The sequence below is a fragment of the Marmota monax genome, unplaced genomic scaffold (genome assembly GCF_021218885.2).
Source record: "Marmota monax isolate L192 unplaced genomic scaffold, Marmota_monax_Labrador192_F-V1.1 WCK01_AAM20220418_F8-fsc00031, whole genome shotgun sequence".
NCBI classification, from domain to species: domain Eukaryota; kingdom Metazoa; phylum Chordata; class Mammalia; order Rodentia; family Sciuridae; genus Marmota; species Marmota monax.
This window is the reverse complement of record NW_026695197.1, coordinates 19290004-19309572: the sequence shown is the minus strand read 5'-3', so window position 1 is coordinate 19309572 and position 19569 is coordinate 19290004. Positions and strand designations below refer to the sequence as shown.

General features: G+C 50.2%; 1 protein-coding gene and 1 long non-coding RNA gene across 4 annotated transcripts in view; one reads left to right on the top strand and one right to left on the bottom strand.

Moving 5' to 3' along the window:
* Myo5b (myosin VB) overlaps positions 1–19569 on the top strand; it is a 312210-nt gene that overhangs the window by 279764 nt on the left and 12877 nt on the right. For 2 of the 3 annotated variants that reach the window (XM_046428404.1, XM_046428403.1), the window contains exons 30-35: positions 7218–7416; positions 8661–8754; positions 11051–11194; positions 14432–14583; positions 16196–16285; positions 18444–18594. In XM_046428404.1, the coding sequence (XP_046284360.1) occupies positions 7218–7416; positions 8661–8754; positions 11051–11194; positions 14432–14583; positions 16196–16285; positions 18444–18594 (830 nt within the window). Of the gene's footprint in view, positions 1–4019; positions 4098–7217; positions 7417–8660; positions 8755–11050; positions 11195–14431; positions 14584–16195; positions 16286–18443; positions 18595–19569 lie in introns of all 3 variants that reach the window. The other variant, XM_046428405.1, reaches the window with a different exon arrangement.
* LOC124081968 (uncharacterized) lies at positions 5432–11659 on the bottom strand. Its single transcript, XR_006848197.1, has 4 exons — positions 11460–11659; positions 11097–11184; positions 10189–10247; positions 5432–7866 (listed from the first exon to the last, which is right to left on the bottom strand). It is a non-coding gene; the product is annotated as an uncharacterized LOC124081968 (long non-coding RNA).

The following is a 19569-nucleotide window of genomic DNA, read 5'->3' as shown; positions in this document are numbered from 1 at the left end:
CCCATGAACCTGAGTTAAACAGAAAAAAGGGGCTGCCTTGGGGGCAGGGGGGAGCCCGAGACCATGTCCCCAAGTGCCTGTCACAGCAGGTGTCATGGAAGTGGCTGTGGTGGGTTCCTCTCTTCCAATTTGGCTTCCTCTTCAGCTTCGCAAAAGCCTTATGATTGCACCAAATCCCAGCACTGAGCTGGAAAGGCCCCCAGCACAGGGTACCAGGGAGGAGGGTGCCCCCTGGGAAGGGCATCCCATTACAACAGGCTACCCAGGAACAGGGTGCTTTGAGGATAGAGATTTGGTTTGCCTTTCCTACAGCTGTCCTCCAATGGAGGGTTTAGAGTGTGCATATAAATTGTATTTGTGTGTGCAGGTAGCAGGGGGGATAGGTCAGGACCCTTTAGAATTTTGTTATCCTGTCCCTAGAAGATTTTTACATTCCTTCACTGAGTTATGCTTTGATTTCTGGAGAGAGTACAGACATCCCTCTACCCTAGTCATGGTTCCTCCGAGAATCCATGCTCTCCACATTCAGAACCTCTTAACTTGTTGACTTTCAAATTTTGTAGAGTTGTGTTTTGGCCTTTACATCTACATCTTTCACCTGGATTTTAGGTCCAGTCAGAGAAGCAGTACTGGGGTCTGCTCTGGCAGGAGGAATTCCATGAATATGGGGAGCTTTTGTTTCATCTTGAAAATTAAGAAACCAGCCTTATTATTACCATTTTATATAAGGGAAAGCTATAGGGAAAGGGGTTGTGAAAACCCAGCAAAGGTGTGGGAAGTGTCTTCTCCAGGCAGTCTCTGGGAGAGTGACGAGGAAGTGGGGTAGGGGAGGGGTTGCTGGTGCTACTCAGACCAGCCCCACCTTTAGGCGGGCACTCAAGGTCACAGAGCTAGCTGGGAACATGAGCTCAGTTCTGGCTCCAAGAAGAGTGCTCATTGACTCCTGACCCCTTCTAGCCAAGCCCTGCCAAGGCTACAGAATTTATTAGTAGACTTTTCCTTGGGTCCCAGGAACCTGCCTTGCAGGCCCCCTCCACTGTCAGGTCCCAGAAAAGAGGAGACATTTAGCATGACCTTTATTACTGCCACATACACCTGGGGTGGTGGTTCTCATACACTCCACCATGGGGTCTGGTCTGTCCAGGACAGTGGAGACCAGGACAGGGGTGTGTGTAGTCTCCTGAAGATTTGCCTGAAGTCAGGGCTCGTTGGCCTTGAGCTCAGCTGCTGCACGATGTCTTGCTTAGAGTGGCAGATGAGGTGGGAAGAGCATGGTTCTGCCAGCCCCTCCCGCAGGCAGCCTCCCTTTAACTGTTCCTGGCCAGGAACCCTGGGCTTCCTTCGAAGACCTTCATGCCCTTCCTCACGGTCTCATTGGTCCTGAGTCAGCAGCACACCTGTGGTTCCCTGTGACTCAGTACACATCCGTAGCTATTGTAGACAGCCCACTTGGGTGGCCGGGCCTGCAGCCCTGGGTGTTTCTCCGTTCTGGGGGGTGGGCTGCTGCCTCCCACTTCTCAGATTTCAGCAAATATCTTGGGCTGCTTAGAGAAAGCATGGTGTGGACTGAAGAAATAAAAGTATCCACCGAGTATTCAGGGGTCTTTGTAGAAACTGAAATCATTTCCGAGCTAGCCGGAACCACGTCTGTTTTCTTCTACGGGAAGCAGGACCTTCGCCATGGCAGAGCAGTGGGTCCATTTTCTTAAGATAGCCACAGAGAGAAAATATTTTCCTATACCTTTTCTGGTGCATGATAGTTAAAGATCTAGAAAAACCCTTTGACATCATTCAGTGAACCACTGTCACCTGATGCATGAAGAAACAGGCCCAGAGAGTACAGGCAAAGAGCCCCAGCACAGCAGGCTCTCCAGCCAGTTTCCTAAACACTATCCCTTACTGCCTCCTGCAGTTGGAAATCGCTCATTGCTTATTTCTCGGTATATGGTGTGTGAGAGGGATATTTATTGACATCAAGAACGCATATTTTAAAAAAAACAATGAGTTTCTGGGCTGTTTGTGTTCTTCCCTATCACACCAACAGGTGGCGCTCCTTCCCTGGCTATGGCCCCTGTGGGTGTGAGGAGTAGGGAGATTTCGGGGATTTGGTTCTCTTTCACATAGTAGCAAAGGGCTCTCTCCGTTTGGTTTGCTGATTTATAATTTTTCTTTGTGCCTGGTTTTCTGAACACTGGTGTCTGGGCTGCAGGGTTCTCTCCTTGTCTTCATCCATGGGGTGTGGCACGTCACAGAATTCAGAACTCTGTCCCTATGAGGCTGGTGATGGGATTAACGCTAACTTCCTTGAGGTATATCTCAGCAGCGCACATGTGCCACCCCAGACAGCAGCTGCCATCATGGGAGTTGCGGAAGTGGAAGGACTGAGACCCAGTACCCCTTCCTACAGTGAGGGCCAGCCAGCATTAGAGCAAAAACTTCAGAGGAAGGCAGGAAGCTCCTGAGACCCCCACCAGGGGTTGGTGTCTTTCTTCATGCTGAAAAGGAGATGGCTGGCATAGAGGGACCCCTGTGTTCGTTCACTTAGCCCTGATGTGTCCCCCTCAGAGCCCCCCAGAATGCCTGTAGTGGGCCCTTGGGTGAAAGCCCTGCTCCCAAGGGCCCTTGCTAAGGGAGGCGATAAAGATCAGCCCTTAGTCAAGCTATTGGTGGGGGCAGAAGTCCTATATAGAAGGGGTCCCCAAGATAACTTTCTTGGTTCTAGTTCTCTTTTCTGTGAAGCGGATAGTGAGGGGTTGACCCAGGGAGTGGAAGCCATAGAGTCCCCAGCAGTTTCCTCACCACTGTTTTTCCTGCCTGTCCTTAGACTGTCAGGGAAGGCCTGGTGCAGATGTAACTAGCTCTGTGCAAGAAGCAGCCCACGTGAGCGCTGCAGGGTCTCCTGAACTCCGGGGTGGGGGGGAGGCTGTAATGTACCTCACAACCTAGCAGGGTTGGGACGGTGACTGACCTGAGTCAAAAACACCTGAGGATGGGTGATTTGCCACCGGGAGTTAGGAAAGGGTTCTGGTCTTTGCATCAGGCAGTGTGGGTGCAGCTTCTCTAGGACACATGGGGTGGAGTCCTGGTGGGGGAAGCAGGTCCCTGCTCATCCTCTGCCACCCAGTCCCACTGGCCTTTGAGGATCTCCACGTGCCCAGGGCCCTGAGTAGTGGGGGCGGGGAGTACATGGGTGAGGAGCATCTGACAGGCCTGCCCTCCAGGAACCACCTTTGCTGCCCTTGGGTGGACTCTGCATGACCTGAGGCAGCAGTAGCTTGCAGGTGGAAGGCAGATGTCTGCTTCCCCTAGATAACAGGAAAATGTACCCATGGTCAAAGCCAAGGGGGGTGGTAGATCCTTTTGTTCTCATCCTGTGAAGTTGATTTAGTTATTCTTCACATAAGCCTCTACAAGGAGAGCTGGAGTTGAAGCTATTTAACACGCTCGCACCCTTAAGGAGTGACAGAAGTGCTTTGAAAAGCAGGCGGGTTTTGCAGTCCCCTGGCCTGCTCGAGGCCAGGGTCTCCTGGTGCTTCACCTGCTGCTCTGCATACCTATCCTCCCTGGCAGCAAGGGCCTGCTCACCACCTGCAGCTACCCAAGCACACACACAGGGCCCTTTCCTTCTGGCCCTGTTTGTGTGTGTCTGTCCCTTTAACTGATTCTGACAGAAGGAAGTGCCATGGGTGCTCGAGGTGGATATGATGCTGGGTCGCTGCTGTTCACAGAGCTGTCAGAACAAGCTCGGCCCTCTGCTCTTTGGCAACATGTTCCCTCCTGTGATTATCAATGGGCCCCACAGGAGAGCACAAGAGTCCCCTTCCCAGCCAGTAACGGAACCTGGGGTACTCAGATGCAGTCTGCAGCCCCCCAAAATGCTGGAGGAAGGGGAGGAGGAGCATGTCGGCTTTGCCTTCTTCCTGTTTTCAAATCTTGGTCACCTCTGGTTCCCGGGATCTCCACCTGCTCCTCTCTCTCTCTCTACACTGGACACCTCTGTTTCTGTCCTTTATTTCTAGCCAGACTGAGGATTGGGGATACTTGAATGAAGATGGAGAACTCGGCTTGGCCTACCAAGGCTTAAAACAAGTTGCCAGGTCAAATGTGCTCCTGTCTTCCTGTGTCTGCTTTGTCCGCCTGCTCATGTCTTTGCTCCTTGTGTTTCAGCCCAATGCGTGTGAGGGCTTGGGGGCACAGTTGGGGTTGCTGCTGGCCAGTAGTCCCTGGGGTTGCCTGCCTATCATTTATGTCCAGGCTGTATGGATGAGGTCAGGGGAGGCTGCTTGTGATAGCACTGGGTGGCCCATCTGAGCCTCAGGAACCACATAGCCCAACCCCCACATTCTACAGGTGGAGACCTAGGAGGTACGTACGTGGCAGCAGGCAGACAGCTGTTAAGAGCAAAGCAGAGAGCCGGGCCTGGTGTGCAGGCCTGTAACCCCAGCTACTAAGGAGGCTGAAGCAGGAGGATCATAAGCTGAAAGATAGCCTGGGCAACTTTTGCTATGTCTCAAACAGCAAAAGAAGGGCTTGGTATATAGCTCTTTGGTAGAGCGTTTGCCTAGCATGTGTGAAGTCCTGGGTTCACTCCCCAGTTTGGGGGGGACAGTTCCCAGTCCCACACTTCTTCCACACTGCTTATTGACCATCCTAACTACAGTGTCAGCCAAAAACATCAGCCTGACTTGTGAGCCAGGTCTTCTAACACAAGGCTCCTCAGGACCTGCCGTCAGCATGTGGCTGTTCCAGGTGTTGGGGCCTCCCTGGAGCTGATGAAGTGCCTTGGAGTTGGTCTCTTCCCTGGCCCTTGTGGGGGAACAAAACTGAAGCTTGGAGGATTATGTAGAAAATTTGCTGGTTTTGCAGAAAATTCAGTTAGTTCCAGGCTGAACTGATACTCATCAGCCTTCAGCAGTGGGTGAATAGTTTAGCCAGCAAGGTTCAGCACTTGGAGAAAGGGCATGACGTGATGGGGTGGTCTGTCACATGCTCCGTGCCAGTGTGGCTTTTAGGGATGTGTGGCATCACATTGTTCATTTGCACCTCCCAACAAGAGATGGGGCAAGGGTCATTAGACTCATTTCCCATTAGAGAAAATGGATGCTCAAAGGTGGTGTGAGTGCCATTCCTGGGTCCCTCAGCAGCCTGATGGCAGAACTGGAGGAAGAGCCCCAAGCCGTCAGCTCCTGCTAGCCTCTCGTGGCCTCTCCCTTCTTTCGCTGATAATGTGGCGGAGCTCTGTCACGGCAGCGAGTCTCCTGACTCTGCAGCCTTTCACTGGGTTCAAGCATGGCCCTGCCTGACCTGTGAGCCTGGTGACAGGTTCTTCACAGGTGGATCATAACATGACCTGCCACACTTGGTCATAAGGAAAATGACTGCAAGTGGATCTCTCTGTGTGTCCTTGGTGTGGAGCAGAAGGAACAGCAGCTGTTGTTATGATGGTTATATTATGCAATATGATCAGATTCCTTCCACTCAGAAGCATGTTGTATTGGAATAGAGACCCATGTGTGAAGCTGGTCATTCCTTGGGCCTCTGTTGGCAGGTCAAATGTGGTGTGACAGATAAGCAGATGAATGTGTTGAAGTAGCCCACAGGCCTGTGTGTCAGGAGTCCTGGCTCGTAGAACCAGCCCGGCCCCTGGCTGTGACCTTGAATCTCTCTCAGCCTTTGGCTTCTCCACACACTTAGGAAGCTAGCTTGATGCTTGGGCAGGAATCCTGTACCCTACACCCTGGGCTGAGTCCACCCTAGTCCACTTGGAGCATAGGGCAGACATGAATGGTGGACACATAGCACAGGTAAGGAAGCACATCCCTTGGCAGCATCCTAGAACCAGGTGTTTCTACTCTCTTGTTAAATCTACAACCTATTAGTGATTAAGTGTATTTTGGCCAATGTTGGATGCTATCTAAGTATTGCATATCACCTAAGGTGTTGATTTTATTACCAAGCTGTCCTCCACTATCCTCACATTGCTGTTTTCTTTTGGCAATAGGCCTGTGGTGCATTCCTCAATCATTTCCTCATTCGTGGTACTTGATTGAGGAGCCACTGGGAGCCAGGTGATCTACCCAGTGCTGCTATAAAGCTGACTCATCTACCTCTGTCAGCAGTGTGATCTTTCCCTCCCTCTTATGCATTTACTGCCTCCCAGACCAGCAGGACTGCAAAAACATGCAACCCGCTCCCTACCTTCGAGGCAGTCAGGGACTCCCACATCTGTCCCCTGGGTTCTGCCTGCTTCCTGAATTGGTGCCTAGCTCTGCTCATTCCAGGCAAAGATTGGGGTGAGTGTTCCCCTGTGTAGGCCATGTCAGGAAGCTTTCCAAAGCCCCTTTCATCCAGCACCCTCTACATATCTTTCACACAAAATCAGCTGCACTGAGTCGGGAAGCTGGTTCAGGTAGTGAAGCCCCAGAAGATGTGCATCCTCACCATGTTGGCACCCAGCTCCTGGGGACAAGGCTGCTGCTGCGCCTCCAGAATCCCTCACTTTCTGTTAGGGTGGAGCAGGTACTGTCCAAGGAGTGCCAGGTAACTGGCCCTGATTGAGCTTTTTAGACTTGGCCTCCGAGCCTTCCCCAACCCTCTCCAGATCTCTGGGTGTGTCTGCTTGTCAGACACTGGCTAATCTTTAACTTCCCCCAGAACACTTGCAGATAGTCTTAGTTTTGTTTTTGGGGTGTGAAGGGTAAATCGTTATAGAAATGTGCACGTGGGGTAGAGTGGAGATAGTAATGGTGAAGATGAATAGGCCAGACTAGCCCCTTGCCTTTCTAAAACTTGTGGGTAGTCTAGGGAAAGTGAGCAAATAATGTAATTACTTTATCAGAGTTTTATCTTAACAAGGGCATTCTTGTGAACTTTAGGGAAGACATAGATGCTGTATTTACTATAAGAAATTTGTGCTGCTGACTTAGATATGGCAGTGTCTCCATCCCAAACTACTCACAGAATGAAATACAGGGTCAGGGAAAAGGGCTAATAAGCCCAGGATGCTTTTTACCTTGGTTTTCTGTCATCGGAGAGGACAGGTCAGCCTGCTTGCCTGCTGGCCTCCGTGGTGTGTGTCTCCCCACTGTGTACATCCCGTTGGGGATGTGCAACCGCTGCTGTGTGCTTGGCTGCTCTCTTGTTGTATTTGTATGTAGCCCCTCACTTGGGGTGCTGCCCTAACCACATGGTCACCTGTCCTTCTCTCCTTGGTGCAGGTTGCTGGAGGCACAGCTGCAGGCCCAGAGCCTGGAGCATGAGGAACAGGTGGAGAACCTCAAAGCCCAGGTGGAGGCCCTGAAGGAGGAGATGGACAAACAGCAGCAGACCTTCTGCCAGACACTGCTGCTATCCCCAGAGGCCCAGGTGGAATTTGGTGTCCAGCAGGAGATATCCCGGTTGACCAACGAGAATCTGGTGAGTAGCCATGCCTCATGGATCATAGCTCTGGGAGTCATGTTCTAGAAAAAAGGATTGGGGTGGCTAGATGGACAAGGTTCACATCCTTAGCCCTGTAGTGGGAACAGATTCTGGAAATCCCTAGTTTGCTGATGGTAGATAAATGAAATAACTGTTTTTCTTGGTTGGGGATGTAATACCAAGAAATAGCAGCCACTGTTGTGTCAATCAGGAATTCTGGCAGAGCTCATTGGGGACAGCTTGCCTCTGCTCCACATGGTGTCAGCTGGAGCCAGAAGATCTAAGACAGCTTCATTCCCATGTCTGGGGCGTCAGTTCTCCTTGTGGTCTCTCGCTCTCTGTGTACTGCTTTACATGGCGACTGGCTTCCCAGGGAATGCAAGCAGCAGCTGTGGGGCCTCTTGAGGCCTTGTCCCAAAACTAGCAGAGCATCACCGCTGTCACCTGCTATGGATCAAGACAAATGATGAGGCTAGGCCAGGTATAGTGAGGGATGGCCCTCGCCACCTGACAGGAGGGGGAGTTGATGGCTCTCCTTGCGGGCAGTCACTGAAGGAGCCCTGGCAGATGTCAGGAAAGTGGAAGAGAGTCCCTGTCCTGCGAGAGCATCATAGGTCAATAGAAGTAAGGTTTCCAGACTGGGCTCTAATGGTGATAGAGCTAGGGCCTTCTGCCTTCCATGCCGAATCAGATGAGGTTAGTGGCAGCACAACCCTTCCACAACAGCTTGCTGTTCTGGGTCCCCGAGGGACTTGCTTCCAGTGGCAACAGTTACTAGGGGTTGGGCCTATAGCTGCTGCCTTGTTTGGCTTCTGGGCCCAGGTAAACTCACTGACCTCCCAGCCAAGTGTCCCAGCACCCCCATTCCTCTACCTCTACCTGTCCATTCCTACCCAGGACACCGTCCACCCATCCCCAGGATGCCCAGGCTGCTGACTCGGCAACCTGAGCAGGCGTGATCTGGGGAGCCCTGGGATTACACAAGGCACCCTTGAGCCAGAACCAGGAGGAATTTGCCCTGTTGTTGCTGAGAATGGAGTCCGACCCATGGCCCGCTTCCTGAGCTCCAGAGCAGGGAACTGTAGCCAGCATGGGGCAGCCTTTCTGGCCAGGGCACTGAGCCAGGGCTCATCAGACAGTACCCACAGCCATCCCTAGGCCACTCTGCTTCCAGCAAGAATAAACCTCTCATCCAGGGCCAGACTCAAGTCGTTCCTCATCCTACTTCCTTCTGCTCTCAGGACCTTAAAGAACTGGTAGAAAAGCTGGAAAAGAATGAGAGGAAGCTCAAAAAGCAACTGAAGATTTACATGAAGAAAGTCCAGGACCTAGAAGGTAGAGTGTGTGTGTGGGGGGGGGGGGGGGGCTAGTGGTGAAGCAGAGGTATGCCTGGCAGTGCGGAGGGATGGACTGCCTGCCCTGTGGCACACTGTGTGTCACCAGTTTCCTAATGACTGTGCTCATGCCAGCCATGCCATGGAAGAATTCAGACCCTGGTTGGGCATGATGGCACATTCCTATAATCCCAGTGACTTGGGAGTTTGAAGCAGGAGGATTGCAAGTTTGCAACCAGACTGGATAACTTAGCAACAGCCTGCCTCAAAAAACAAACAAGGCTGGGGATGTAACTTGGTGGTAGAGCACCCCTAGGTTCAGTCCCCAGTACCACCAGCGGGGGGGGGGGGAACGATAGGTTCACACATTCTCAGTTAGCAGAGTCCAGACCAAAGACATGAATTGAGCAGGTGGCTTTCTTTTTGTGCCCACTCTGAACAAGGCTCTGTGGAACTGGAGGAATGAGATGCTGAGAAGGTGACCTAGTGGTTGGTCCCCGCCTTCAGAGAGCTCTGAGTTGGAGGCAAGACATTCTGGTGTGAAAGTATGTTGTATAACACAAAATCCCAGCCCCAGGGGGCCTCATTCTGTGCCATGGAGTGTCAAGTTCAAATTACCAGTCTGGAGTCTGCCCAGAGAGGATAGGCAGAGATCTCAGTCATGTTCCCAAAGCACTGGGAATGTTCTCTCCTCTCTCTGACCCTGCTGCAAATCTAAGCGTGCACCCTGCTTGGAACTCCCATGGCTTCCCATTGCCTGCATACCTCACTGCAATCTTCCTCCCTCTGCTCAAGAGCCACCAGCCCATCACCATATGATGGCCTGACACAGCCCTAATCACCAGTGGTGTTTTGTTCATTTATTCACCTGTTTACACTCACCAGCTGCTCTACTCCTGGGCTCCAGGAGGCAGAAACATCTGGGGCCCACACCAGGCATATGCAGGCAGGAGCGATCTCTTCCTAGCTGGCGGTCTCTCTCGCACCTGCCAACGTACCCCCTTCATCTTTGAAGTTCTCATTTTCTGTTCCTCAGGTTCTCATTCTTCTAGTTTCTTGGCTTCTAGCCTCTCCCTTTGCTCAATCGTAAAGACCTATCACTCTCTTCAGTGCTTCTCTGTGTCTGCCCTGCTCATTCCCTTATGACCAATCCTTGTCCCCTGCTCCCAGATGACTTCCCAGGCCCTGCTGCTTCTGCTCACGGTGCTGTCTGTCCTCTGTCCCTTCCCTAGGACTTGCAGAGGAAACTTCAGCTCTTGGCGAGTGTGCCTCTCCACCTGGCCCTGTACACACCCAGACCCCCCTGGCAGCACAGAGAGCAACACCCACCCTGGGTGGGCCTTTGCTTCTCTCCCATTTGTCCAGGGACTTGTGTGATGTGGGGTTTGGTGGGTCGATGGACCAGCCCTTCCCCTACTCCTTTGTGAGGTCTTACCGGCTGGAGCCACCATCAGCACACTTCTGGCCTGGCACCTGGCAAGCTGTGTTGAGGGTCTGTTTTAGAGTGAACATACACATATATCTCTTTAGCTAGACTGGCCAAGGACAAGGTTAGAGAACCCATCATATCTAATCCTATACTTAGAACAACGTCCTGCATGCAGTAGGTGTCCATTGTGGGCTTGGGGGTATATCTGTGTGCCCACTGCTCTCCCAAGGAATCAAAATGAGGGAAGGCCTGAATGAAGCAATGAATGAGTCAAAGCCCTTTGTACCCCCAACCACACCACCAGGATTCCTGCAGAATCATTTCCTTATGTAGTTGCATTACTTATGTAGTTGCATGTCACAGGCTCCTGAGCTTGACTCTGCATTGGGGTATTAGTGTCTTTCTGTGTACTCTGGCACATCTGCTCCCCTGTCTATGCCAAAGGCATTGCAGGGTCCTCAGATACTTGTAGTTGCACTGTGGCTGTGTCATGATGGCCATTTTGTGGTCGCACACAAGGAATCCAGCAGGCCTGGCCAGGGTCATGACATCTTCCCAAAAAGATGGTTTCCCCTTATGACTTGATTGCAGAGAAGCAGCAGCTGCCAGCTGGAGGGTAGGACACCTTGCTGCCCACTACCCTGGTCCAAAGCCTGCCCAGCACCCTTTCAAGGGTTTCCCTTTCCCTTGTCCCGCAGCTAGACTGTGGCAGAGGCCACAGGAACAGATCATGTACCATGTGGGCGCTTGGGAACCCTGAACACCCCTCTCCAGACCCAGGTCCAAGCTTCTGTCCACAGGCACAGCTCACTACGGGCCTTCAGCTGCAGGTCCCATTCGTGCTTCCTGTTGTTTCTTTCCCACTCAGCTGCCCAGGCATTGGCCCAGAGTGACAGACGGCACCATGAGCTCACCAGGCAGGTCACAGTCCAGAGGAAAGAGAAGGACTTCCAGGGCATGCTGGAGTACCACAAAGAAGACGAGGCCCTCCTCATCCGGCACCTGGTGACAGGTCAGGACCCACCATGAGACCCCACATGCCAGCCCTCCTCCCCAACTCCCATTTCAAACATAACTCCCCATCCCTGTGTCCCCCACACAACACTGCCCCTCTCCTCCTCCTCACCCTCTGAGTCCAGCTGCTTCTAATCATAACCCATTGCTTTTCCAAATTAAAATCTGACCCCTGTAAATTGCAGCCTACTCTCGGGAAACGGAGGTCTCCATTCTGCCTGTGGTGGGTAGAGATGGGGGAGCTGCCAGCCCACCTCACTTACCCGAGTGCACATTAGCTTCCTCACAGCTTCTGTTTAAGTAGGCACTTTGCTGCTCTCACTTAACTCTGAAGGAAACCTAGGTCATTCTGGTAACTTGCCCAGGTCATACACTGGGTAAATAGTAGATCAAAGGTTTAAGTTCCTGTTGTTTGTGAAAAACTTTGCAGTTTGTAAGTGCTGTGCTTACTTAGGAATGTAGTCTTTGGAGCCACATGGCCTTTATGCAAACTGGGCCTTTCCTAGCCACGTGGCTGAGGTCATGTTCTCAGGTGTCACATGGGGGAGAGGATTGCACCAATAGCACAGAATTGGGAGAATCGATGGTAACGATTTGTTGCTCACAGGATGGTCCCTGAACCAGCAACATCCCCTGAAAAGGTGCTTGAAGTGCAGACTCCCAGGCTCCACTCCAGACCTCCCAAATTAGAATGCACATAGCAAAAAATCCAGGTGGTTCATATACACACTGAAGTCTGAAGAGCGCTGAGTTCATGCAAAGGGCCTAGGATCACTCTGGTCCTTTGTGAAGGTTCCCTGGGCTTGGTCTGTACTGTCCCTGCATTCCTCCTTTCAGGAATCTGGCAAGGTCAAGGCTGGCCTGCCTCGTCCTCAGGACTGAAAGACCTGCCACCCCACCGAAGAGGGCAGAGTTTTCCCCATTAAGTCAGAAAGGGAACTTCTTCCTCTCAGGGTCTCTCTTCTTGGCTGCTTAGGGGGGGGGGGGGGTGTCTGTGTCCTGTTTGCAGGTTGTACAGGTTTGTGCCTGAATAACTCCAGGTGGCTTGGTGGGGGAGCTGCCTTCTGGGCTGAAACACCAGGCTCTTGAAAGCTGCTCTCCTCACCTGCCAAGCCTGCCCAGCTCATAGTCATTAGCTATGAGCTCTCTTCTTTGTGGTACCTTGGTGTCCCCATCTGTAAAATGGAGATGGGGGGCCCCCATCTTCTCATCCCCTCATATGAAGTATAGCAAGGCTAAATGTGACGGTGCAATTGCAAAGCCTTCTCAGGAGTCAGATGGCAGCTTTAGCGAGGTAGTTCAGTTCAAGAAAGAGGAAACCATTATTCTTCAGGAATTCATTGAGCCACCATGCCTGGGGCTGAGGCTACTGGGAGAAGGGAGTGAGACTTGTGCCTAGCACAGACTTTCCTTTCGTGGTTTTTGTTTTTAGTAACCTGCTTATGCCTGGACATTTTGTTTTGTAATGGAGGTTAGTTTGCCCTATAATTGTGACAGATGTGACAAAGGTGACACAAATTCTTGTTAAACATCCTTAAGCACACTGCTTCTATTAGGAATGAACCTTTACTCTTCCATAAATAAACTCAAAACTATACAGTGTCAGAGTTAACTAAGTAAATAAGACTTCTGTTTAAAACAGTGCCAGACAGGTGGCTTGTTCCTGCTGTCATTGCTCAGATGGCTCTAGGCAAGGTCACTTCCTGCTGAGCTGCTTAGGAAAAGTACCCAATCATCAGCCTTCCACAAGACCCCATCTAAATGAATGGATGCCTCAGGAAGGCACTAGCTTGTTTCTCTGAGGAGAAAAGAAAGAGTCAAGGTCCCCACCCACTCAGGATGCTCCCATCCAGTTGGGAGGCCCAAGTAAACTGCTTCATCACAATAGAACATGCCAAGGCTTGTAGTCTGCACATGAGTCAGGCTTGAAAAAAGCTGTGGGTTGAAAGTCTGGGCCTATAAGATATTTTTTTCTGCTGTTATTTGCATTCAAATCAGAGCCAAGGGCCAGTCCACAGCCATCTGCCAAACTTACAAAATGCATGTTAACCATGTATCCAGAGTATTATGCCCTGTAGTTAGAATTAACTAGAAAGATGGATTTGAGAGAATGATGAAACTCGGGAAGCAGCTAGAGATGCTAGCAGCACAGCCCCACCCCAGGCCAGCTCTGGTGGAAAACTTGAGCACATTGCCTCCCTGCATGTCGAGGGGTTGGTGGGCTTGGCTTGGATGGGGTAAGAGTGAAAGCCAGGGTACAGTAAGAGGCTGCAGTGACACTCTCGGGGCCTCAGACTCACATGTTATCACCAGATCTTTCTTCTAACTTCTTTAGATTCTTTATCAGTCACTGTTTTAAGCTTTGGTTTTTATTCTGTTTGCTCGGGAACAAAAAGCACTCTGACAGCTTTCCCCTGGATCTAGCCAGGGGGTGTTAGCAGGAAGTGGGCCAAGGGCTGAGGGAGAGTATCTGGGTAGGTGCGGAGAGACATGAGGCCCGAGGCTGGAGCAGTCCTGCCACAGCAGACCTGCAATGGGGGTGGAGATGGGCAGGGAATATAGAATAGAGCTGCTGGGGGGGAAAAGGCTGGGAGTGGGCAGAGTGGCAGTGGCCTGCTGGGTTATTGGCTAGGAGGTAGCAGGGCAAGAGTTGCCAGGTAATTTATTTCCCAAACGGATGGTCCCATGGGTCAGAGGTTGCTCCAGCCTTCCCAGTCCTTGGCAGATTGGCTGTGTCTTTGGGCACATACAATTTGCCAAATTCTCCCAGGGCCAGCCTTTATATTCAGACTGTCAGAGAACCCAGTGTACCTGTAGTAACAAGTGGGGATGCAGAGGGGTTGGCATTCTCACCTAGTAAGGGAACCAGGTCCTGTCTGCAGCCTGCACCTGGCCACAGGCCCCTTAACTGAAGTCCGTAGCCTCTGTGTAACTCCCGGGCTGTTTTCCTTCATGTTGTAAGAGTGGGGAATTAGGAGCCTGTTTTGTTATAATGCAAACAAGGAAGAATATGGTCTTTATTTTTTAAAATAGTATTGAAAATCTGGTCTATCAGGGTTGAAAGGAATTTGCATAACCTTGGACACTTTCTCTCCTGCCCCTCTCCCAACCTCCCTCCCATGAGAGGCCTTCCTAGCTAAGCTACAAGGAAATATTGCAAACTTTTCTGTTTGAGGCCAGGATTCTCACTGCCAGTGTCCCACTTAGATCTAACTCTTGCTGTCATTGCTGTTAGACCTGAAGCCCCAGATGCTGTCGGGCACAGTGCCCTGCCTCCCCGCATACATCCTCTACATGTGCATCAGACATGCGGACTACACCAATGACGACCTCAAGGTGCACTCCTTGCTCACCTCCACCATCAATGGCATTAAGAAAGTCCTAAAGGTATGTGACCTGAACAGAAAGTCGTGGTTCACAGTGAAATGAGCAAAACCAGCGCCTCCCCATTGCTTCTCTGCCTGGGATCTGAGAAGTGCTTTCTCCCAAGCCTCCAACTGTAGTAACTGGGATGCCCAGCACTCCCCAGAGAAGGGTGCTCAGGCTCAGGAATGGCAGGAAGCCCAGAACTCCAGTGAGAGCCTCCAGGGACACCCAGTGCTTACAGATGGCTTCGCTGCTGCAGCCAAGAACAAGCCGGCCTTACCCCAGAGTGACTTCAGAGGCACATCTGGAGCCCAGGCCACCTTCACCTTCCCTAGGGGCCAGGTGCTTGCTGCTCAGAGCAGTGGAACAGACAAAGCTTCTGACATTTGTCAATTTGCAAGGTGACCCAGCCTGGGTCAGGATGGGGTTACTTACCATGTGTTGAAGCAACTTAAGAATGTCACCTAAATATACAAGGTTCTTCAAAAAAGTGTACTGGTAGCCACTGTGTCGCTAGTCTGCAAGGAGGTGAACCTAGGCAGTAGCAAGGGAGGCTTTTGAGGCCCTTAGATTTCTACCTCAAGAAGGCCTGAGTGAGCCCCAGGTATTGCTGCCCTTAGAGATTATCCTCCATTTTCCTCAACACCAAGAGCACTAAGGCCTTACTAGTTCTGGATTCACTTAGCCTGTGGTCCCTGCTCTGAGATTACCAGCCACCCATTAGCTCTGGCTTCATACCCATGGCTGCAAAGCCTTCCCTGCCAGGCTCCACACTGTGCGTAGTTTTAGCCACTCACAGCTCTAACCATGTCCTATCCACATGCTGATGAGGCTCAATTTTGTCTCTGGCCTTGACCTCTTACAGGCTTCAGCTGGAGTCTTAGGCCAGTCTGGTTCTACCTAGGACTGACTGAAAATGTCCCTCCCTTAGGAAAGCCTTTCCTAATCAAGAACTAAATTAGCCTGCCCCAGCCCCATGGTCACTACATTCAACCTTTGTTTATTGTCATAGCTTACACCTCTCTTCTGTCTGCACTTAGATAATGGCAATGCTTACACCACAGAGCGAGCTCATGAAGGCTCTGGCTTTTGTGCAGGAACTGGGCTGTAGATGTTCATGTAGTTATGAGTTCATTGCCTTTTTTTTGTTTTGTTTTGGAGATGAAACCATTAGACATCCGACCTTAATAACTGGGACACCAGAGCATTTCACCAGCATGCTCCCTCGCATTCTTTGTGTTGAGTAGCTGGTAGTTCACAATCAGGGCCAGTCTGACCCCCCGCCAGGTGGGGTGGATAGACAACAGCCAGGGGCTGCTGGGGCCTGGCCTCATCTGTGCCACTTGGCTTCACATCCTTCAGCTGTAGATGGCAGCATGTTTATTGTATGGGTTCCTGAATGTGCACCATGATCAGGGGGCCAGAAAGGGGTTGGGAATGCCATCCCTGGTAGTGGAGGAGCAATAAGGCAGTCTCTCAGCAGGTCTTCTCCTGTAACTGGCAGGTGCCCTGTCCAGTGTCGGGGCTGCTGGGGAATGCTGGGCAAGAGTGAGAAACATGGGAAGAGAGGCCCAAAGTGAGCATTTCACCCAATGGGAAGTACTTACTCATACCGGGGATGTCCTTTTCACAGAAGCACAATGATGACTTTGAGATGACGTCATTCTGGTTATCCAACACCTGTCGCCTCCTTCATTGTTTGAAGCAGTACAGTGGGGACGAGGTGAGTGGTACCAGAAGGTGTATCCTGCTTTGTCCACTTGGAGTTCTGAGTTGCTCTGGATCGCCTAAAAAGACAGGTATACAGTCTTTGGCACACCTTCTGATGGCAGGTATGCCTTGCCATCCCTGATAACTGAAAGCAGGAGCAGGGGAAGCCATGGGAGACCTGCCTCCAGGAGGCTTCAGTGAGTCCAAGGGCCCCTTTGTCCAGTGAGTAGAATTGGTAGGGAAATGAGTTTGCTAACCCACCCATTGTCAGCCCCTGGGATTCTCCAAGAAACCCCTCGTGGCCTGTCATTTCCAAAGCCGTCCTAGAAGAGCCCGTGTCGGTGAAAGCTGAAAGAAAGCTTAATTGTCTAGTGTGTCAGACTGTCTCCTAAGTCGACTGATAAGTTCGTCCATTTTAGGATAAAGATGTCCCTAAAAAATGCGGCACCCAGTCATCAGAACTACATTTATACAAACTGACCTTGAGGCCCAGCTTCATGCTCCCAACCCAGTTGGATTCCTTGGCCAGAGGCCCAGTTGTCACTATCATTTTATGTTCCACCCTGGACCTCTGCGACCCAGCTTTATCTAGAACTTGCCATCCCCAACTCGAGCATCTCTCTCAAGCTGCACGGTCAGCCCTTCTAACATAAGGCGCACTTTCCTCAGTCTCTCCAGTGCCAGCCCTGCCCGCTCTCAGATCCTCACAGGTCTGCCCCACTTTTCTCTTTCTCCCCTTTCTTTCACGTATCTCACCATGCGCCCGTCCCAAGGTCAAGATGTAGCCTAATGAAAACAATGCAACTGTTATGGCGGCTGTTTCATGTGCTTTAATTGAGTTTTGAACCCTGTAGCACTTGTCCAATGAGCTACATCCCCAGTTCTTTTTTTTTTTTTTTTTTTTTTTTTTTTTTTTTTTTTTTTTTTTTGAGATGATGTCTTGCTTAGTTGCTGATCCTTCTGCCTTGGCCTCCCTAGTCACTGGGATTATAGGCACCTGGCCCAGTAGGACACTTTAAAGCTTTGTTCCATCTTTTGTAACAGATCAAATTTTGGTACACTTCTCTCTCTCTCTGGGGAAATAAAATCTGTGCCATTGCAGTCAGTCTTGACTTTGGAATGTGGCTGGACTGTACTCCCCTCCTAAGCATCACACCTTCAGTTTGATCACCTGCTTTTATTAGGAAGGGAGTGAGTTAAAGGTGGGAGAAACGGCCTTCATTTCAGACAGATGCCTTCTGTTATGTAACCATGATATCCACAAGCTCTTACTGTGAGTGTGGGATGCCATTTAATATTATTTTATTAAGGATCATCACTTCACCCAAACTTACATGTGTTCTGAGTGGAACATTATGTAAAGCCAGGGACTGTCATGGCGGCTGTTTCATGTGCTCTGTGTTCTCGGGGACAAGACTGGAACCACATAATAACCAGGTCTTTGTGGTCTAAGTAATGAGAAGGAGTGAAAGACCGCCTAAGTCATCGCATCAGTCTCTCTCCTACCTGCTTTTTTTCCTATATATAAAAAAAAAACTGCTGTGTAACTTGGCACAGCACAAGAAGCTTCACTGGGGATTGTCACCCTTTTGAAAGCATACATCTTTTTACCTGCTGTTGGTTTCCCTTGACCTGAATAAAAAAGAATATTGGTCACAGGAGTGCCTTTTATATAAGCAATTCTTTGAGCTTCCATGTTATTTTTTCCTGTTAATTCAGAAAGCTAAGGGGACACAGTGATGTTGTGGTAGAATCATTTCAGTGCATCTGTTAATTCTGATGCCCAGTGATAGAGTCCATATAAAATGTCTCTTTATACAGACACACAATCTACTCTGTTTTAGGCTAACCTGGATGGGGATAGCGCTAGACAAAGTAAGAAATCATGGGTCCCTCTTTGCTTGAGCTGGTGCCAATCAGGCTTTGATGCCTTGGGGCACTTTAGGGATTTAGACTAAATTACTTAAGCCTTTTTAATTACAGTGTGGCTTCTCTGTCATTTTGAGTATTTTCCCTACCTTTTAGTTCAAGGGCCACCATTGAAGCCTGATGGGGAGGTCCTGGGTGGGTAGGGTCCCCACAAATACATTGCTAAAGAAACCAGAGGCTCAGAAGTTGTACTGAGGCCAAGAGACTGCAGAATCTCAGTAATACCGACCTCTCATCTTCAGGGCTTCATGACTCAGAATACCGCGAAGCAGAATGAACATTGTCTTAAGAACTTTGACCTCACTGAATACCGTCAGGTGCTGAGCGACCTTTCCATTCAGATCTACCAGCAGCTCATTAAAATCGCTGAGGGCTTGTTGCAGCCAATGATAGGTAAGTTGGCACAGGAGGGTTCTAGCCCTCATTCCGGGCTCTGGAAGTCTCCCATCTTCAGGGAGCCCAATGTGTTAGCCAGGGCCTTCCCAGAGAAGGCCTACGGAGCTGTGCACGTTGTGCCTGAGACCTGTGAAATTTTCAATGCCGTCTCATCCAAATATGCTAGCATAATGGAATGATTTTTTCCTCTCCTGTAGTATGTTGTATTATTTTTCCTCAAGAAATTTCAATAGGTAATAAATATGAACTCAAAAGCATAAATGCACATACAGTAAAATAGTATCCTCTTGTTCATTTTGTGTTTTTCATGAAGAAAGGAAAGCCTTGTGTGTGTTCACAGGCAAGAACACAGCAGTAAAATCTCGGGCAATAATATTTGCTGAACACTCACTTTGTTCAAAGCAGTGAGTGTACTTGGCACTGAACATGAAATCAGAATTGGAAAAATAAGAGCAGCTATGTTTTAGGTTAAAAGAAAGGAAACCCATGTACAGCACTCACTGCTGCATGAAGGCTGGGGAGGAACGTGAACCTGGGCAGGTGTGTAATACTTTCTCCGGGTTCTTATAACACTAGTAGGTTTGGGGTGAATTCCAAGTAGGACCAATCTATAAGTATGTCCCTTGGGATAAGATTTATTCCAAATCTTTCTTCTTGTCATCTTCTAAGGCACAGAGAAACTGGAGTTACTACAGCATGTGGAATGATGGGAGGGTTGGTAGCACTGCTTTCGAAGTCAGTCAGTTTGGGTTCAAATCCTGGCCCTGAGTTCCTAGCCACATGACTATAAGCAAGTTATTTAAACTCTTTATGCCTGTTTCCTATCAGTGAAATGGGTACCTCATAGGTTGTTGGGTGATTAAAAGAGGGTACTGGTCATAAAGCACCATGGTTAAGAGTGTCTCAGTAACTAACCTAATGTTGATGTAGTGGCTAGGCCAGGACTGCACTCAAATTGTTCAGTTCTCATCT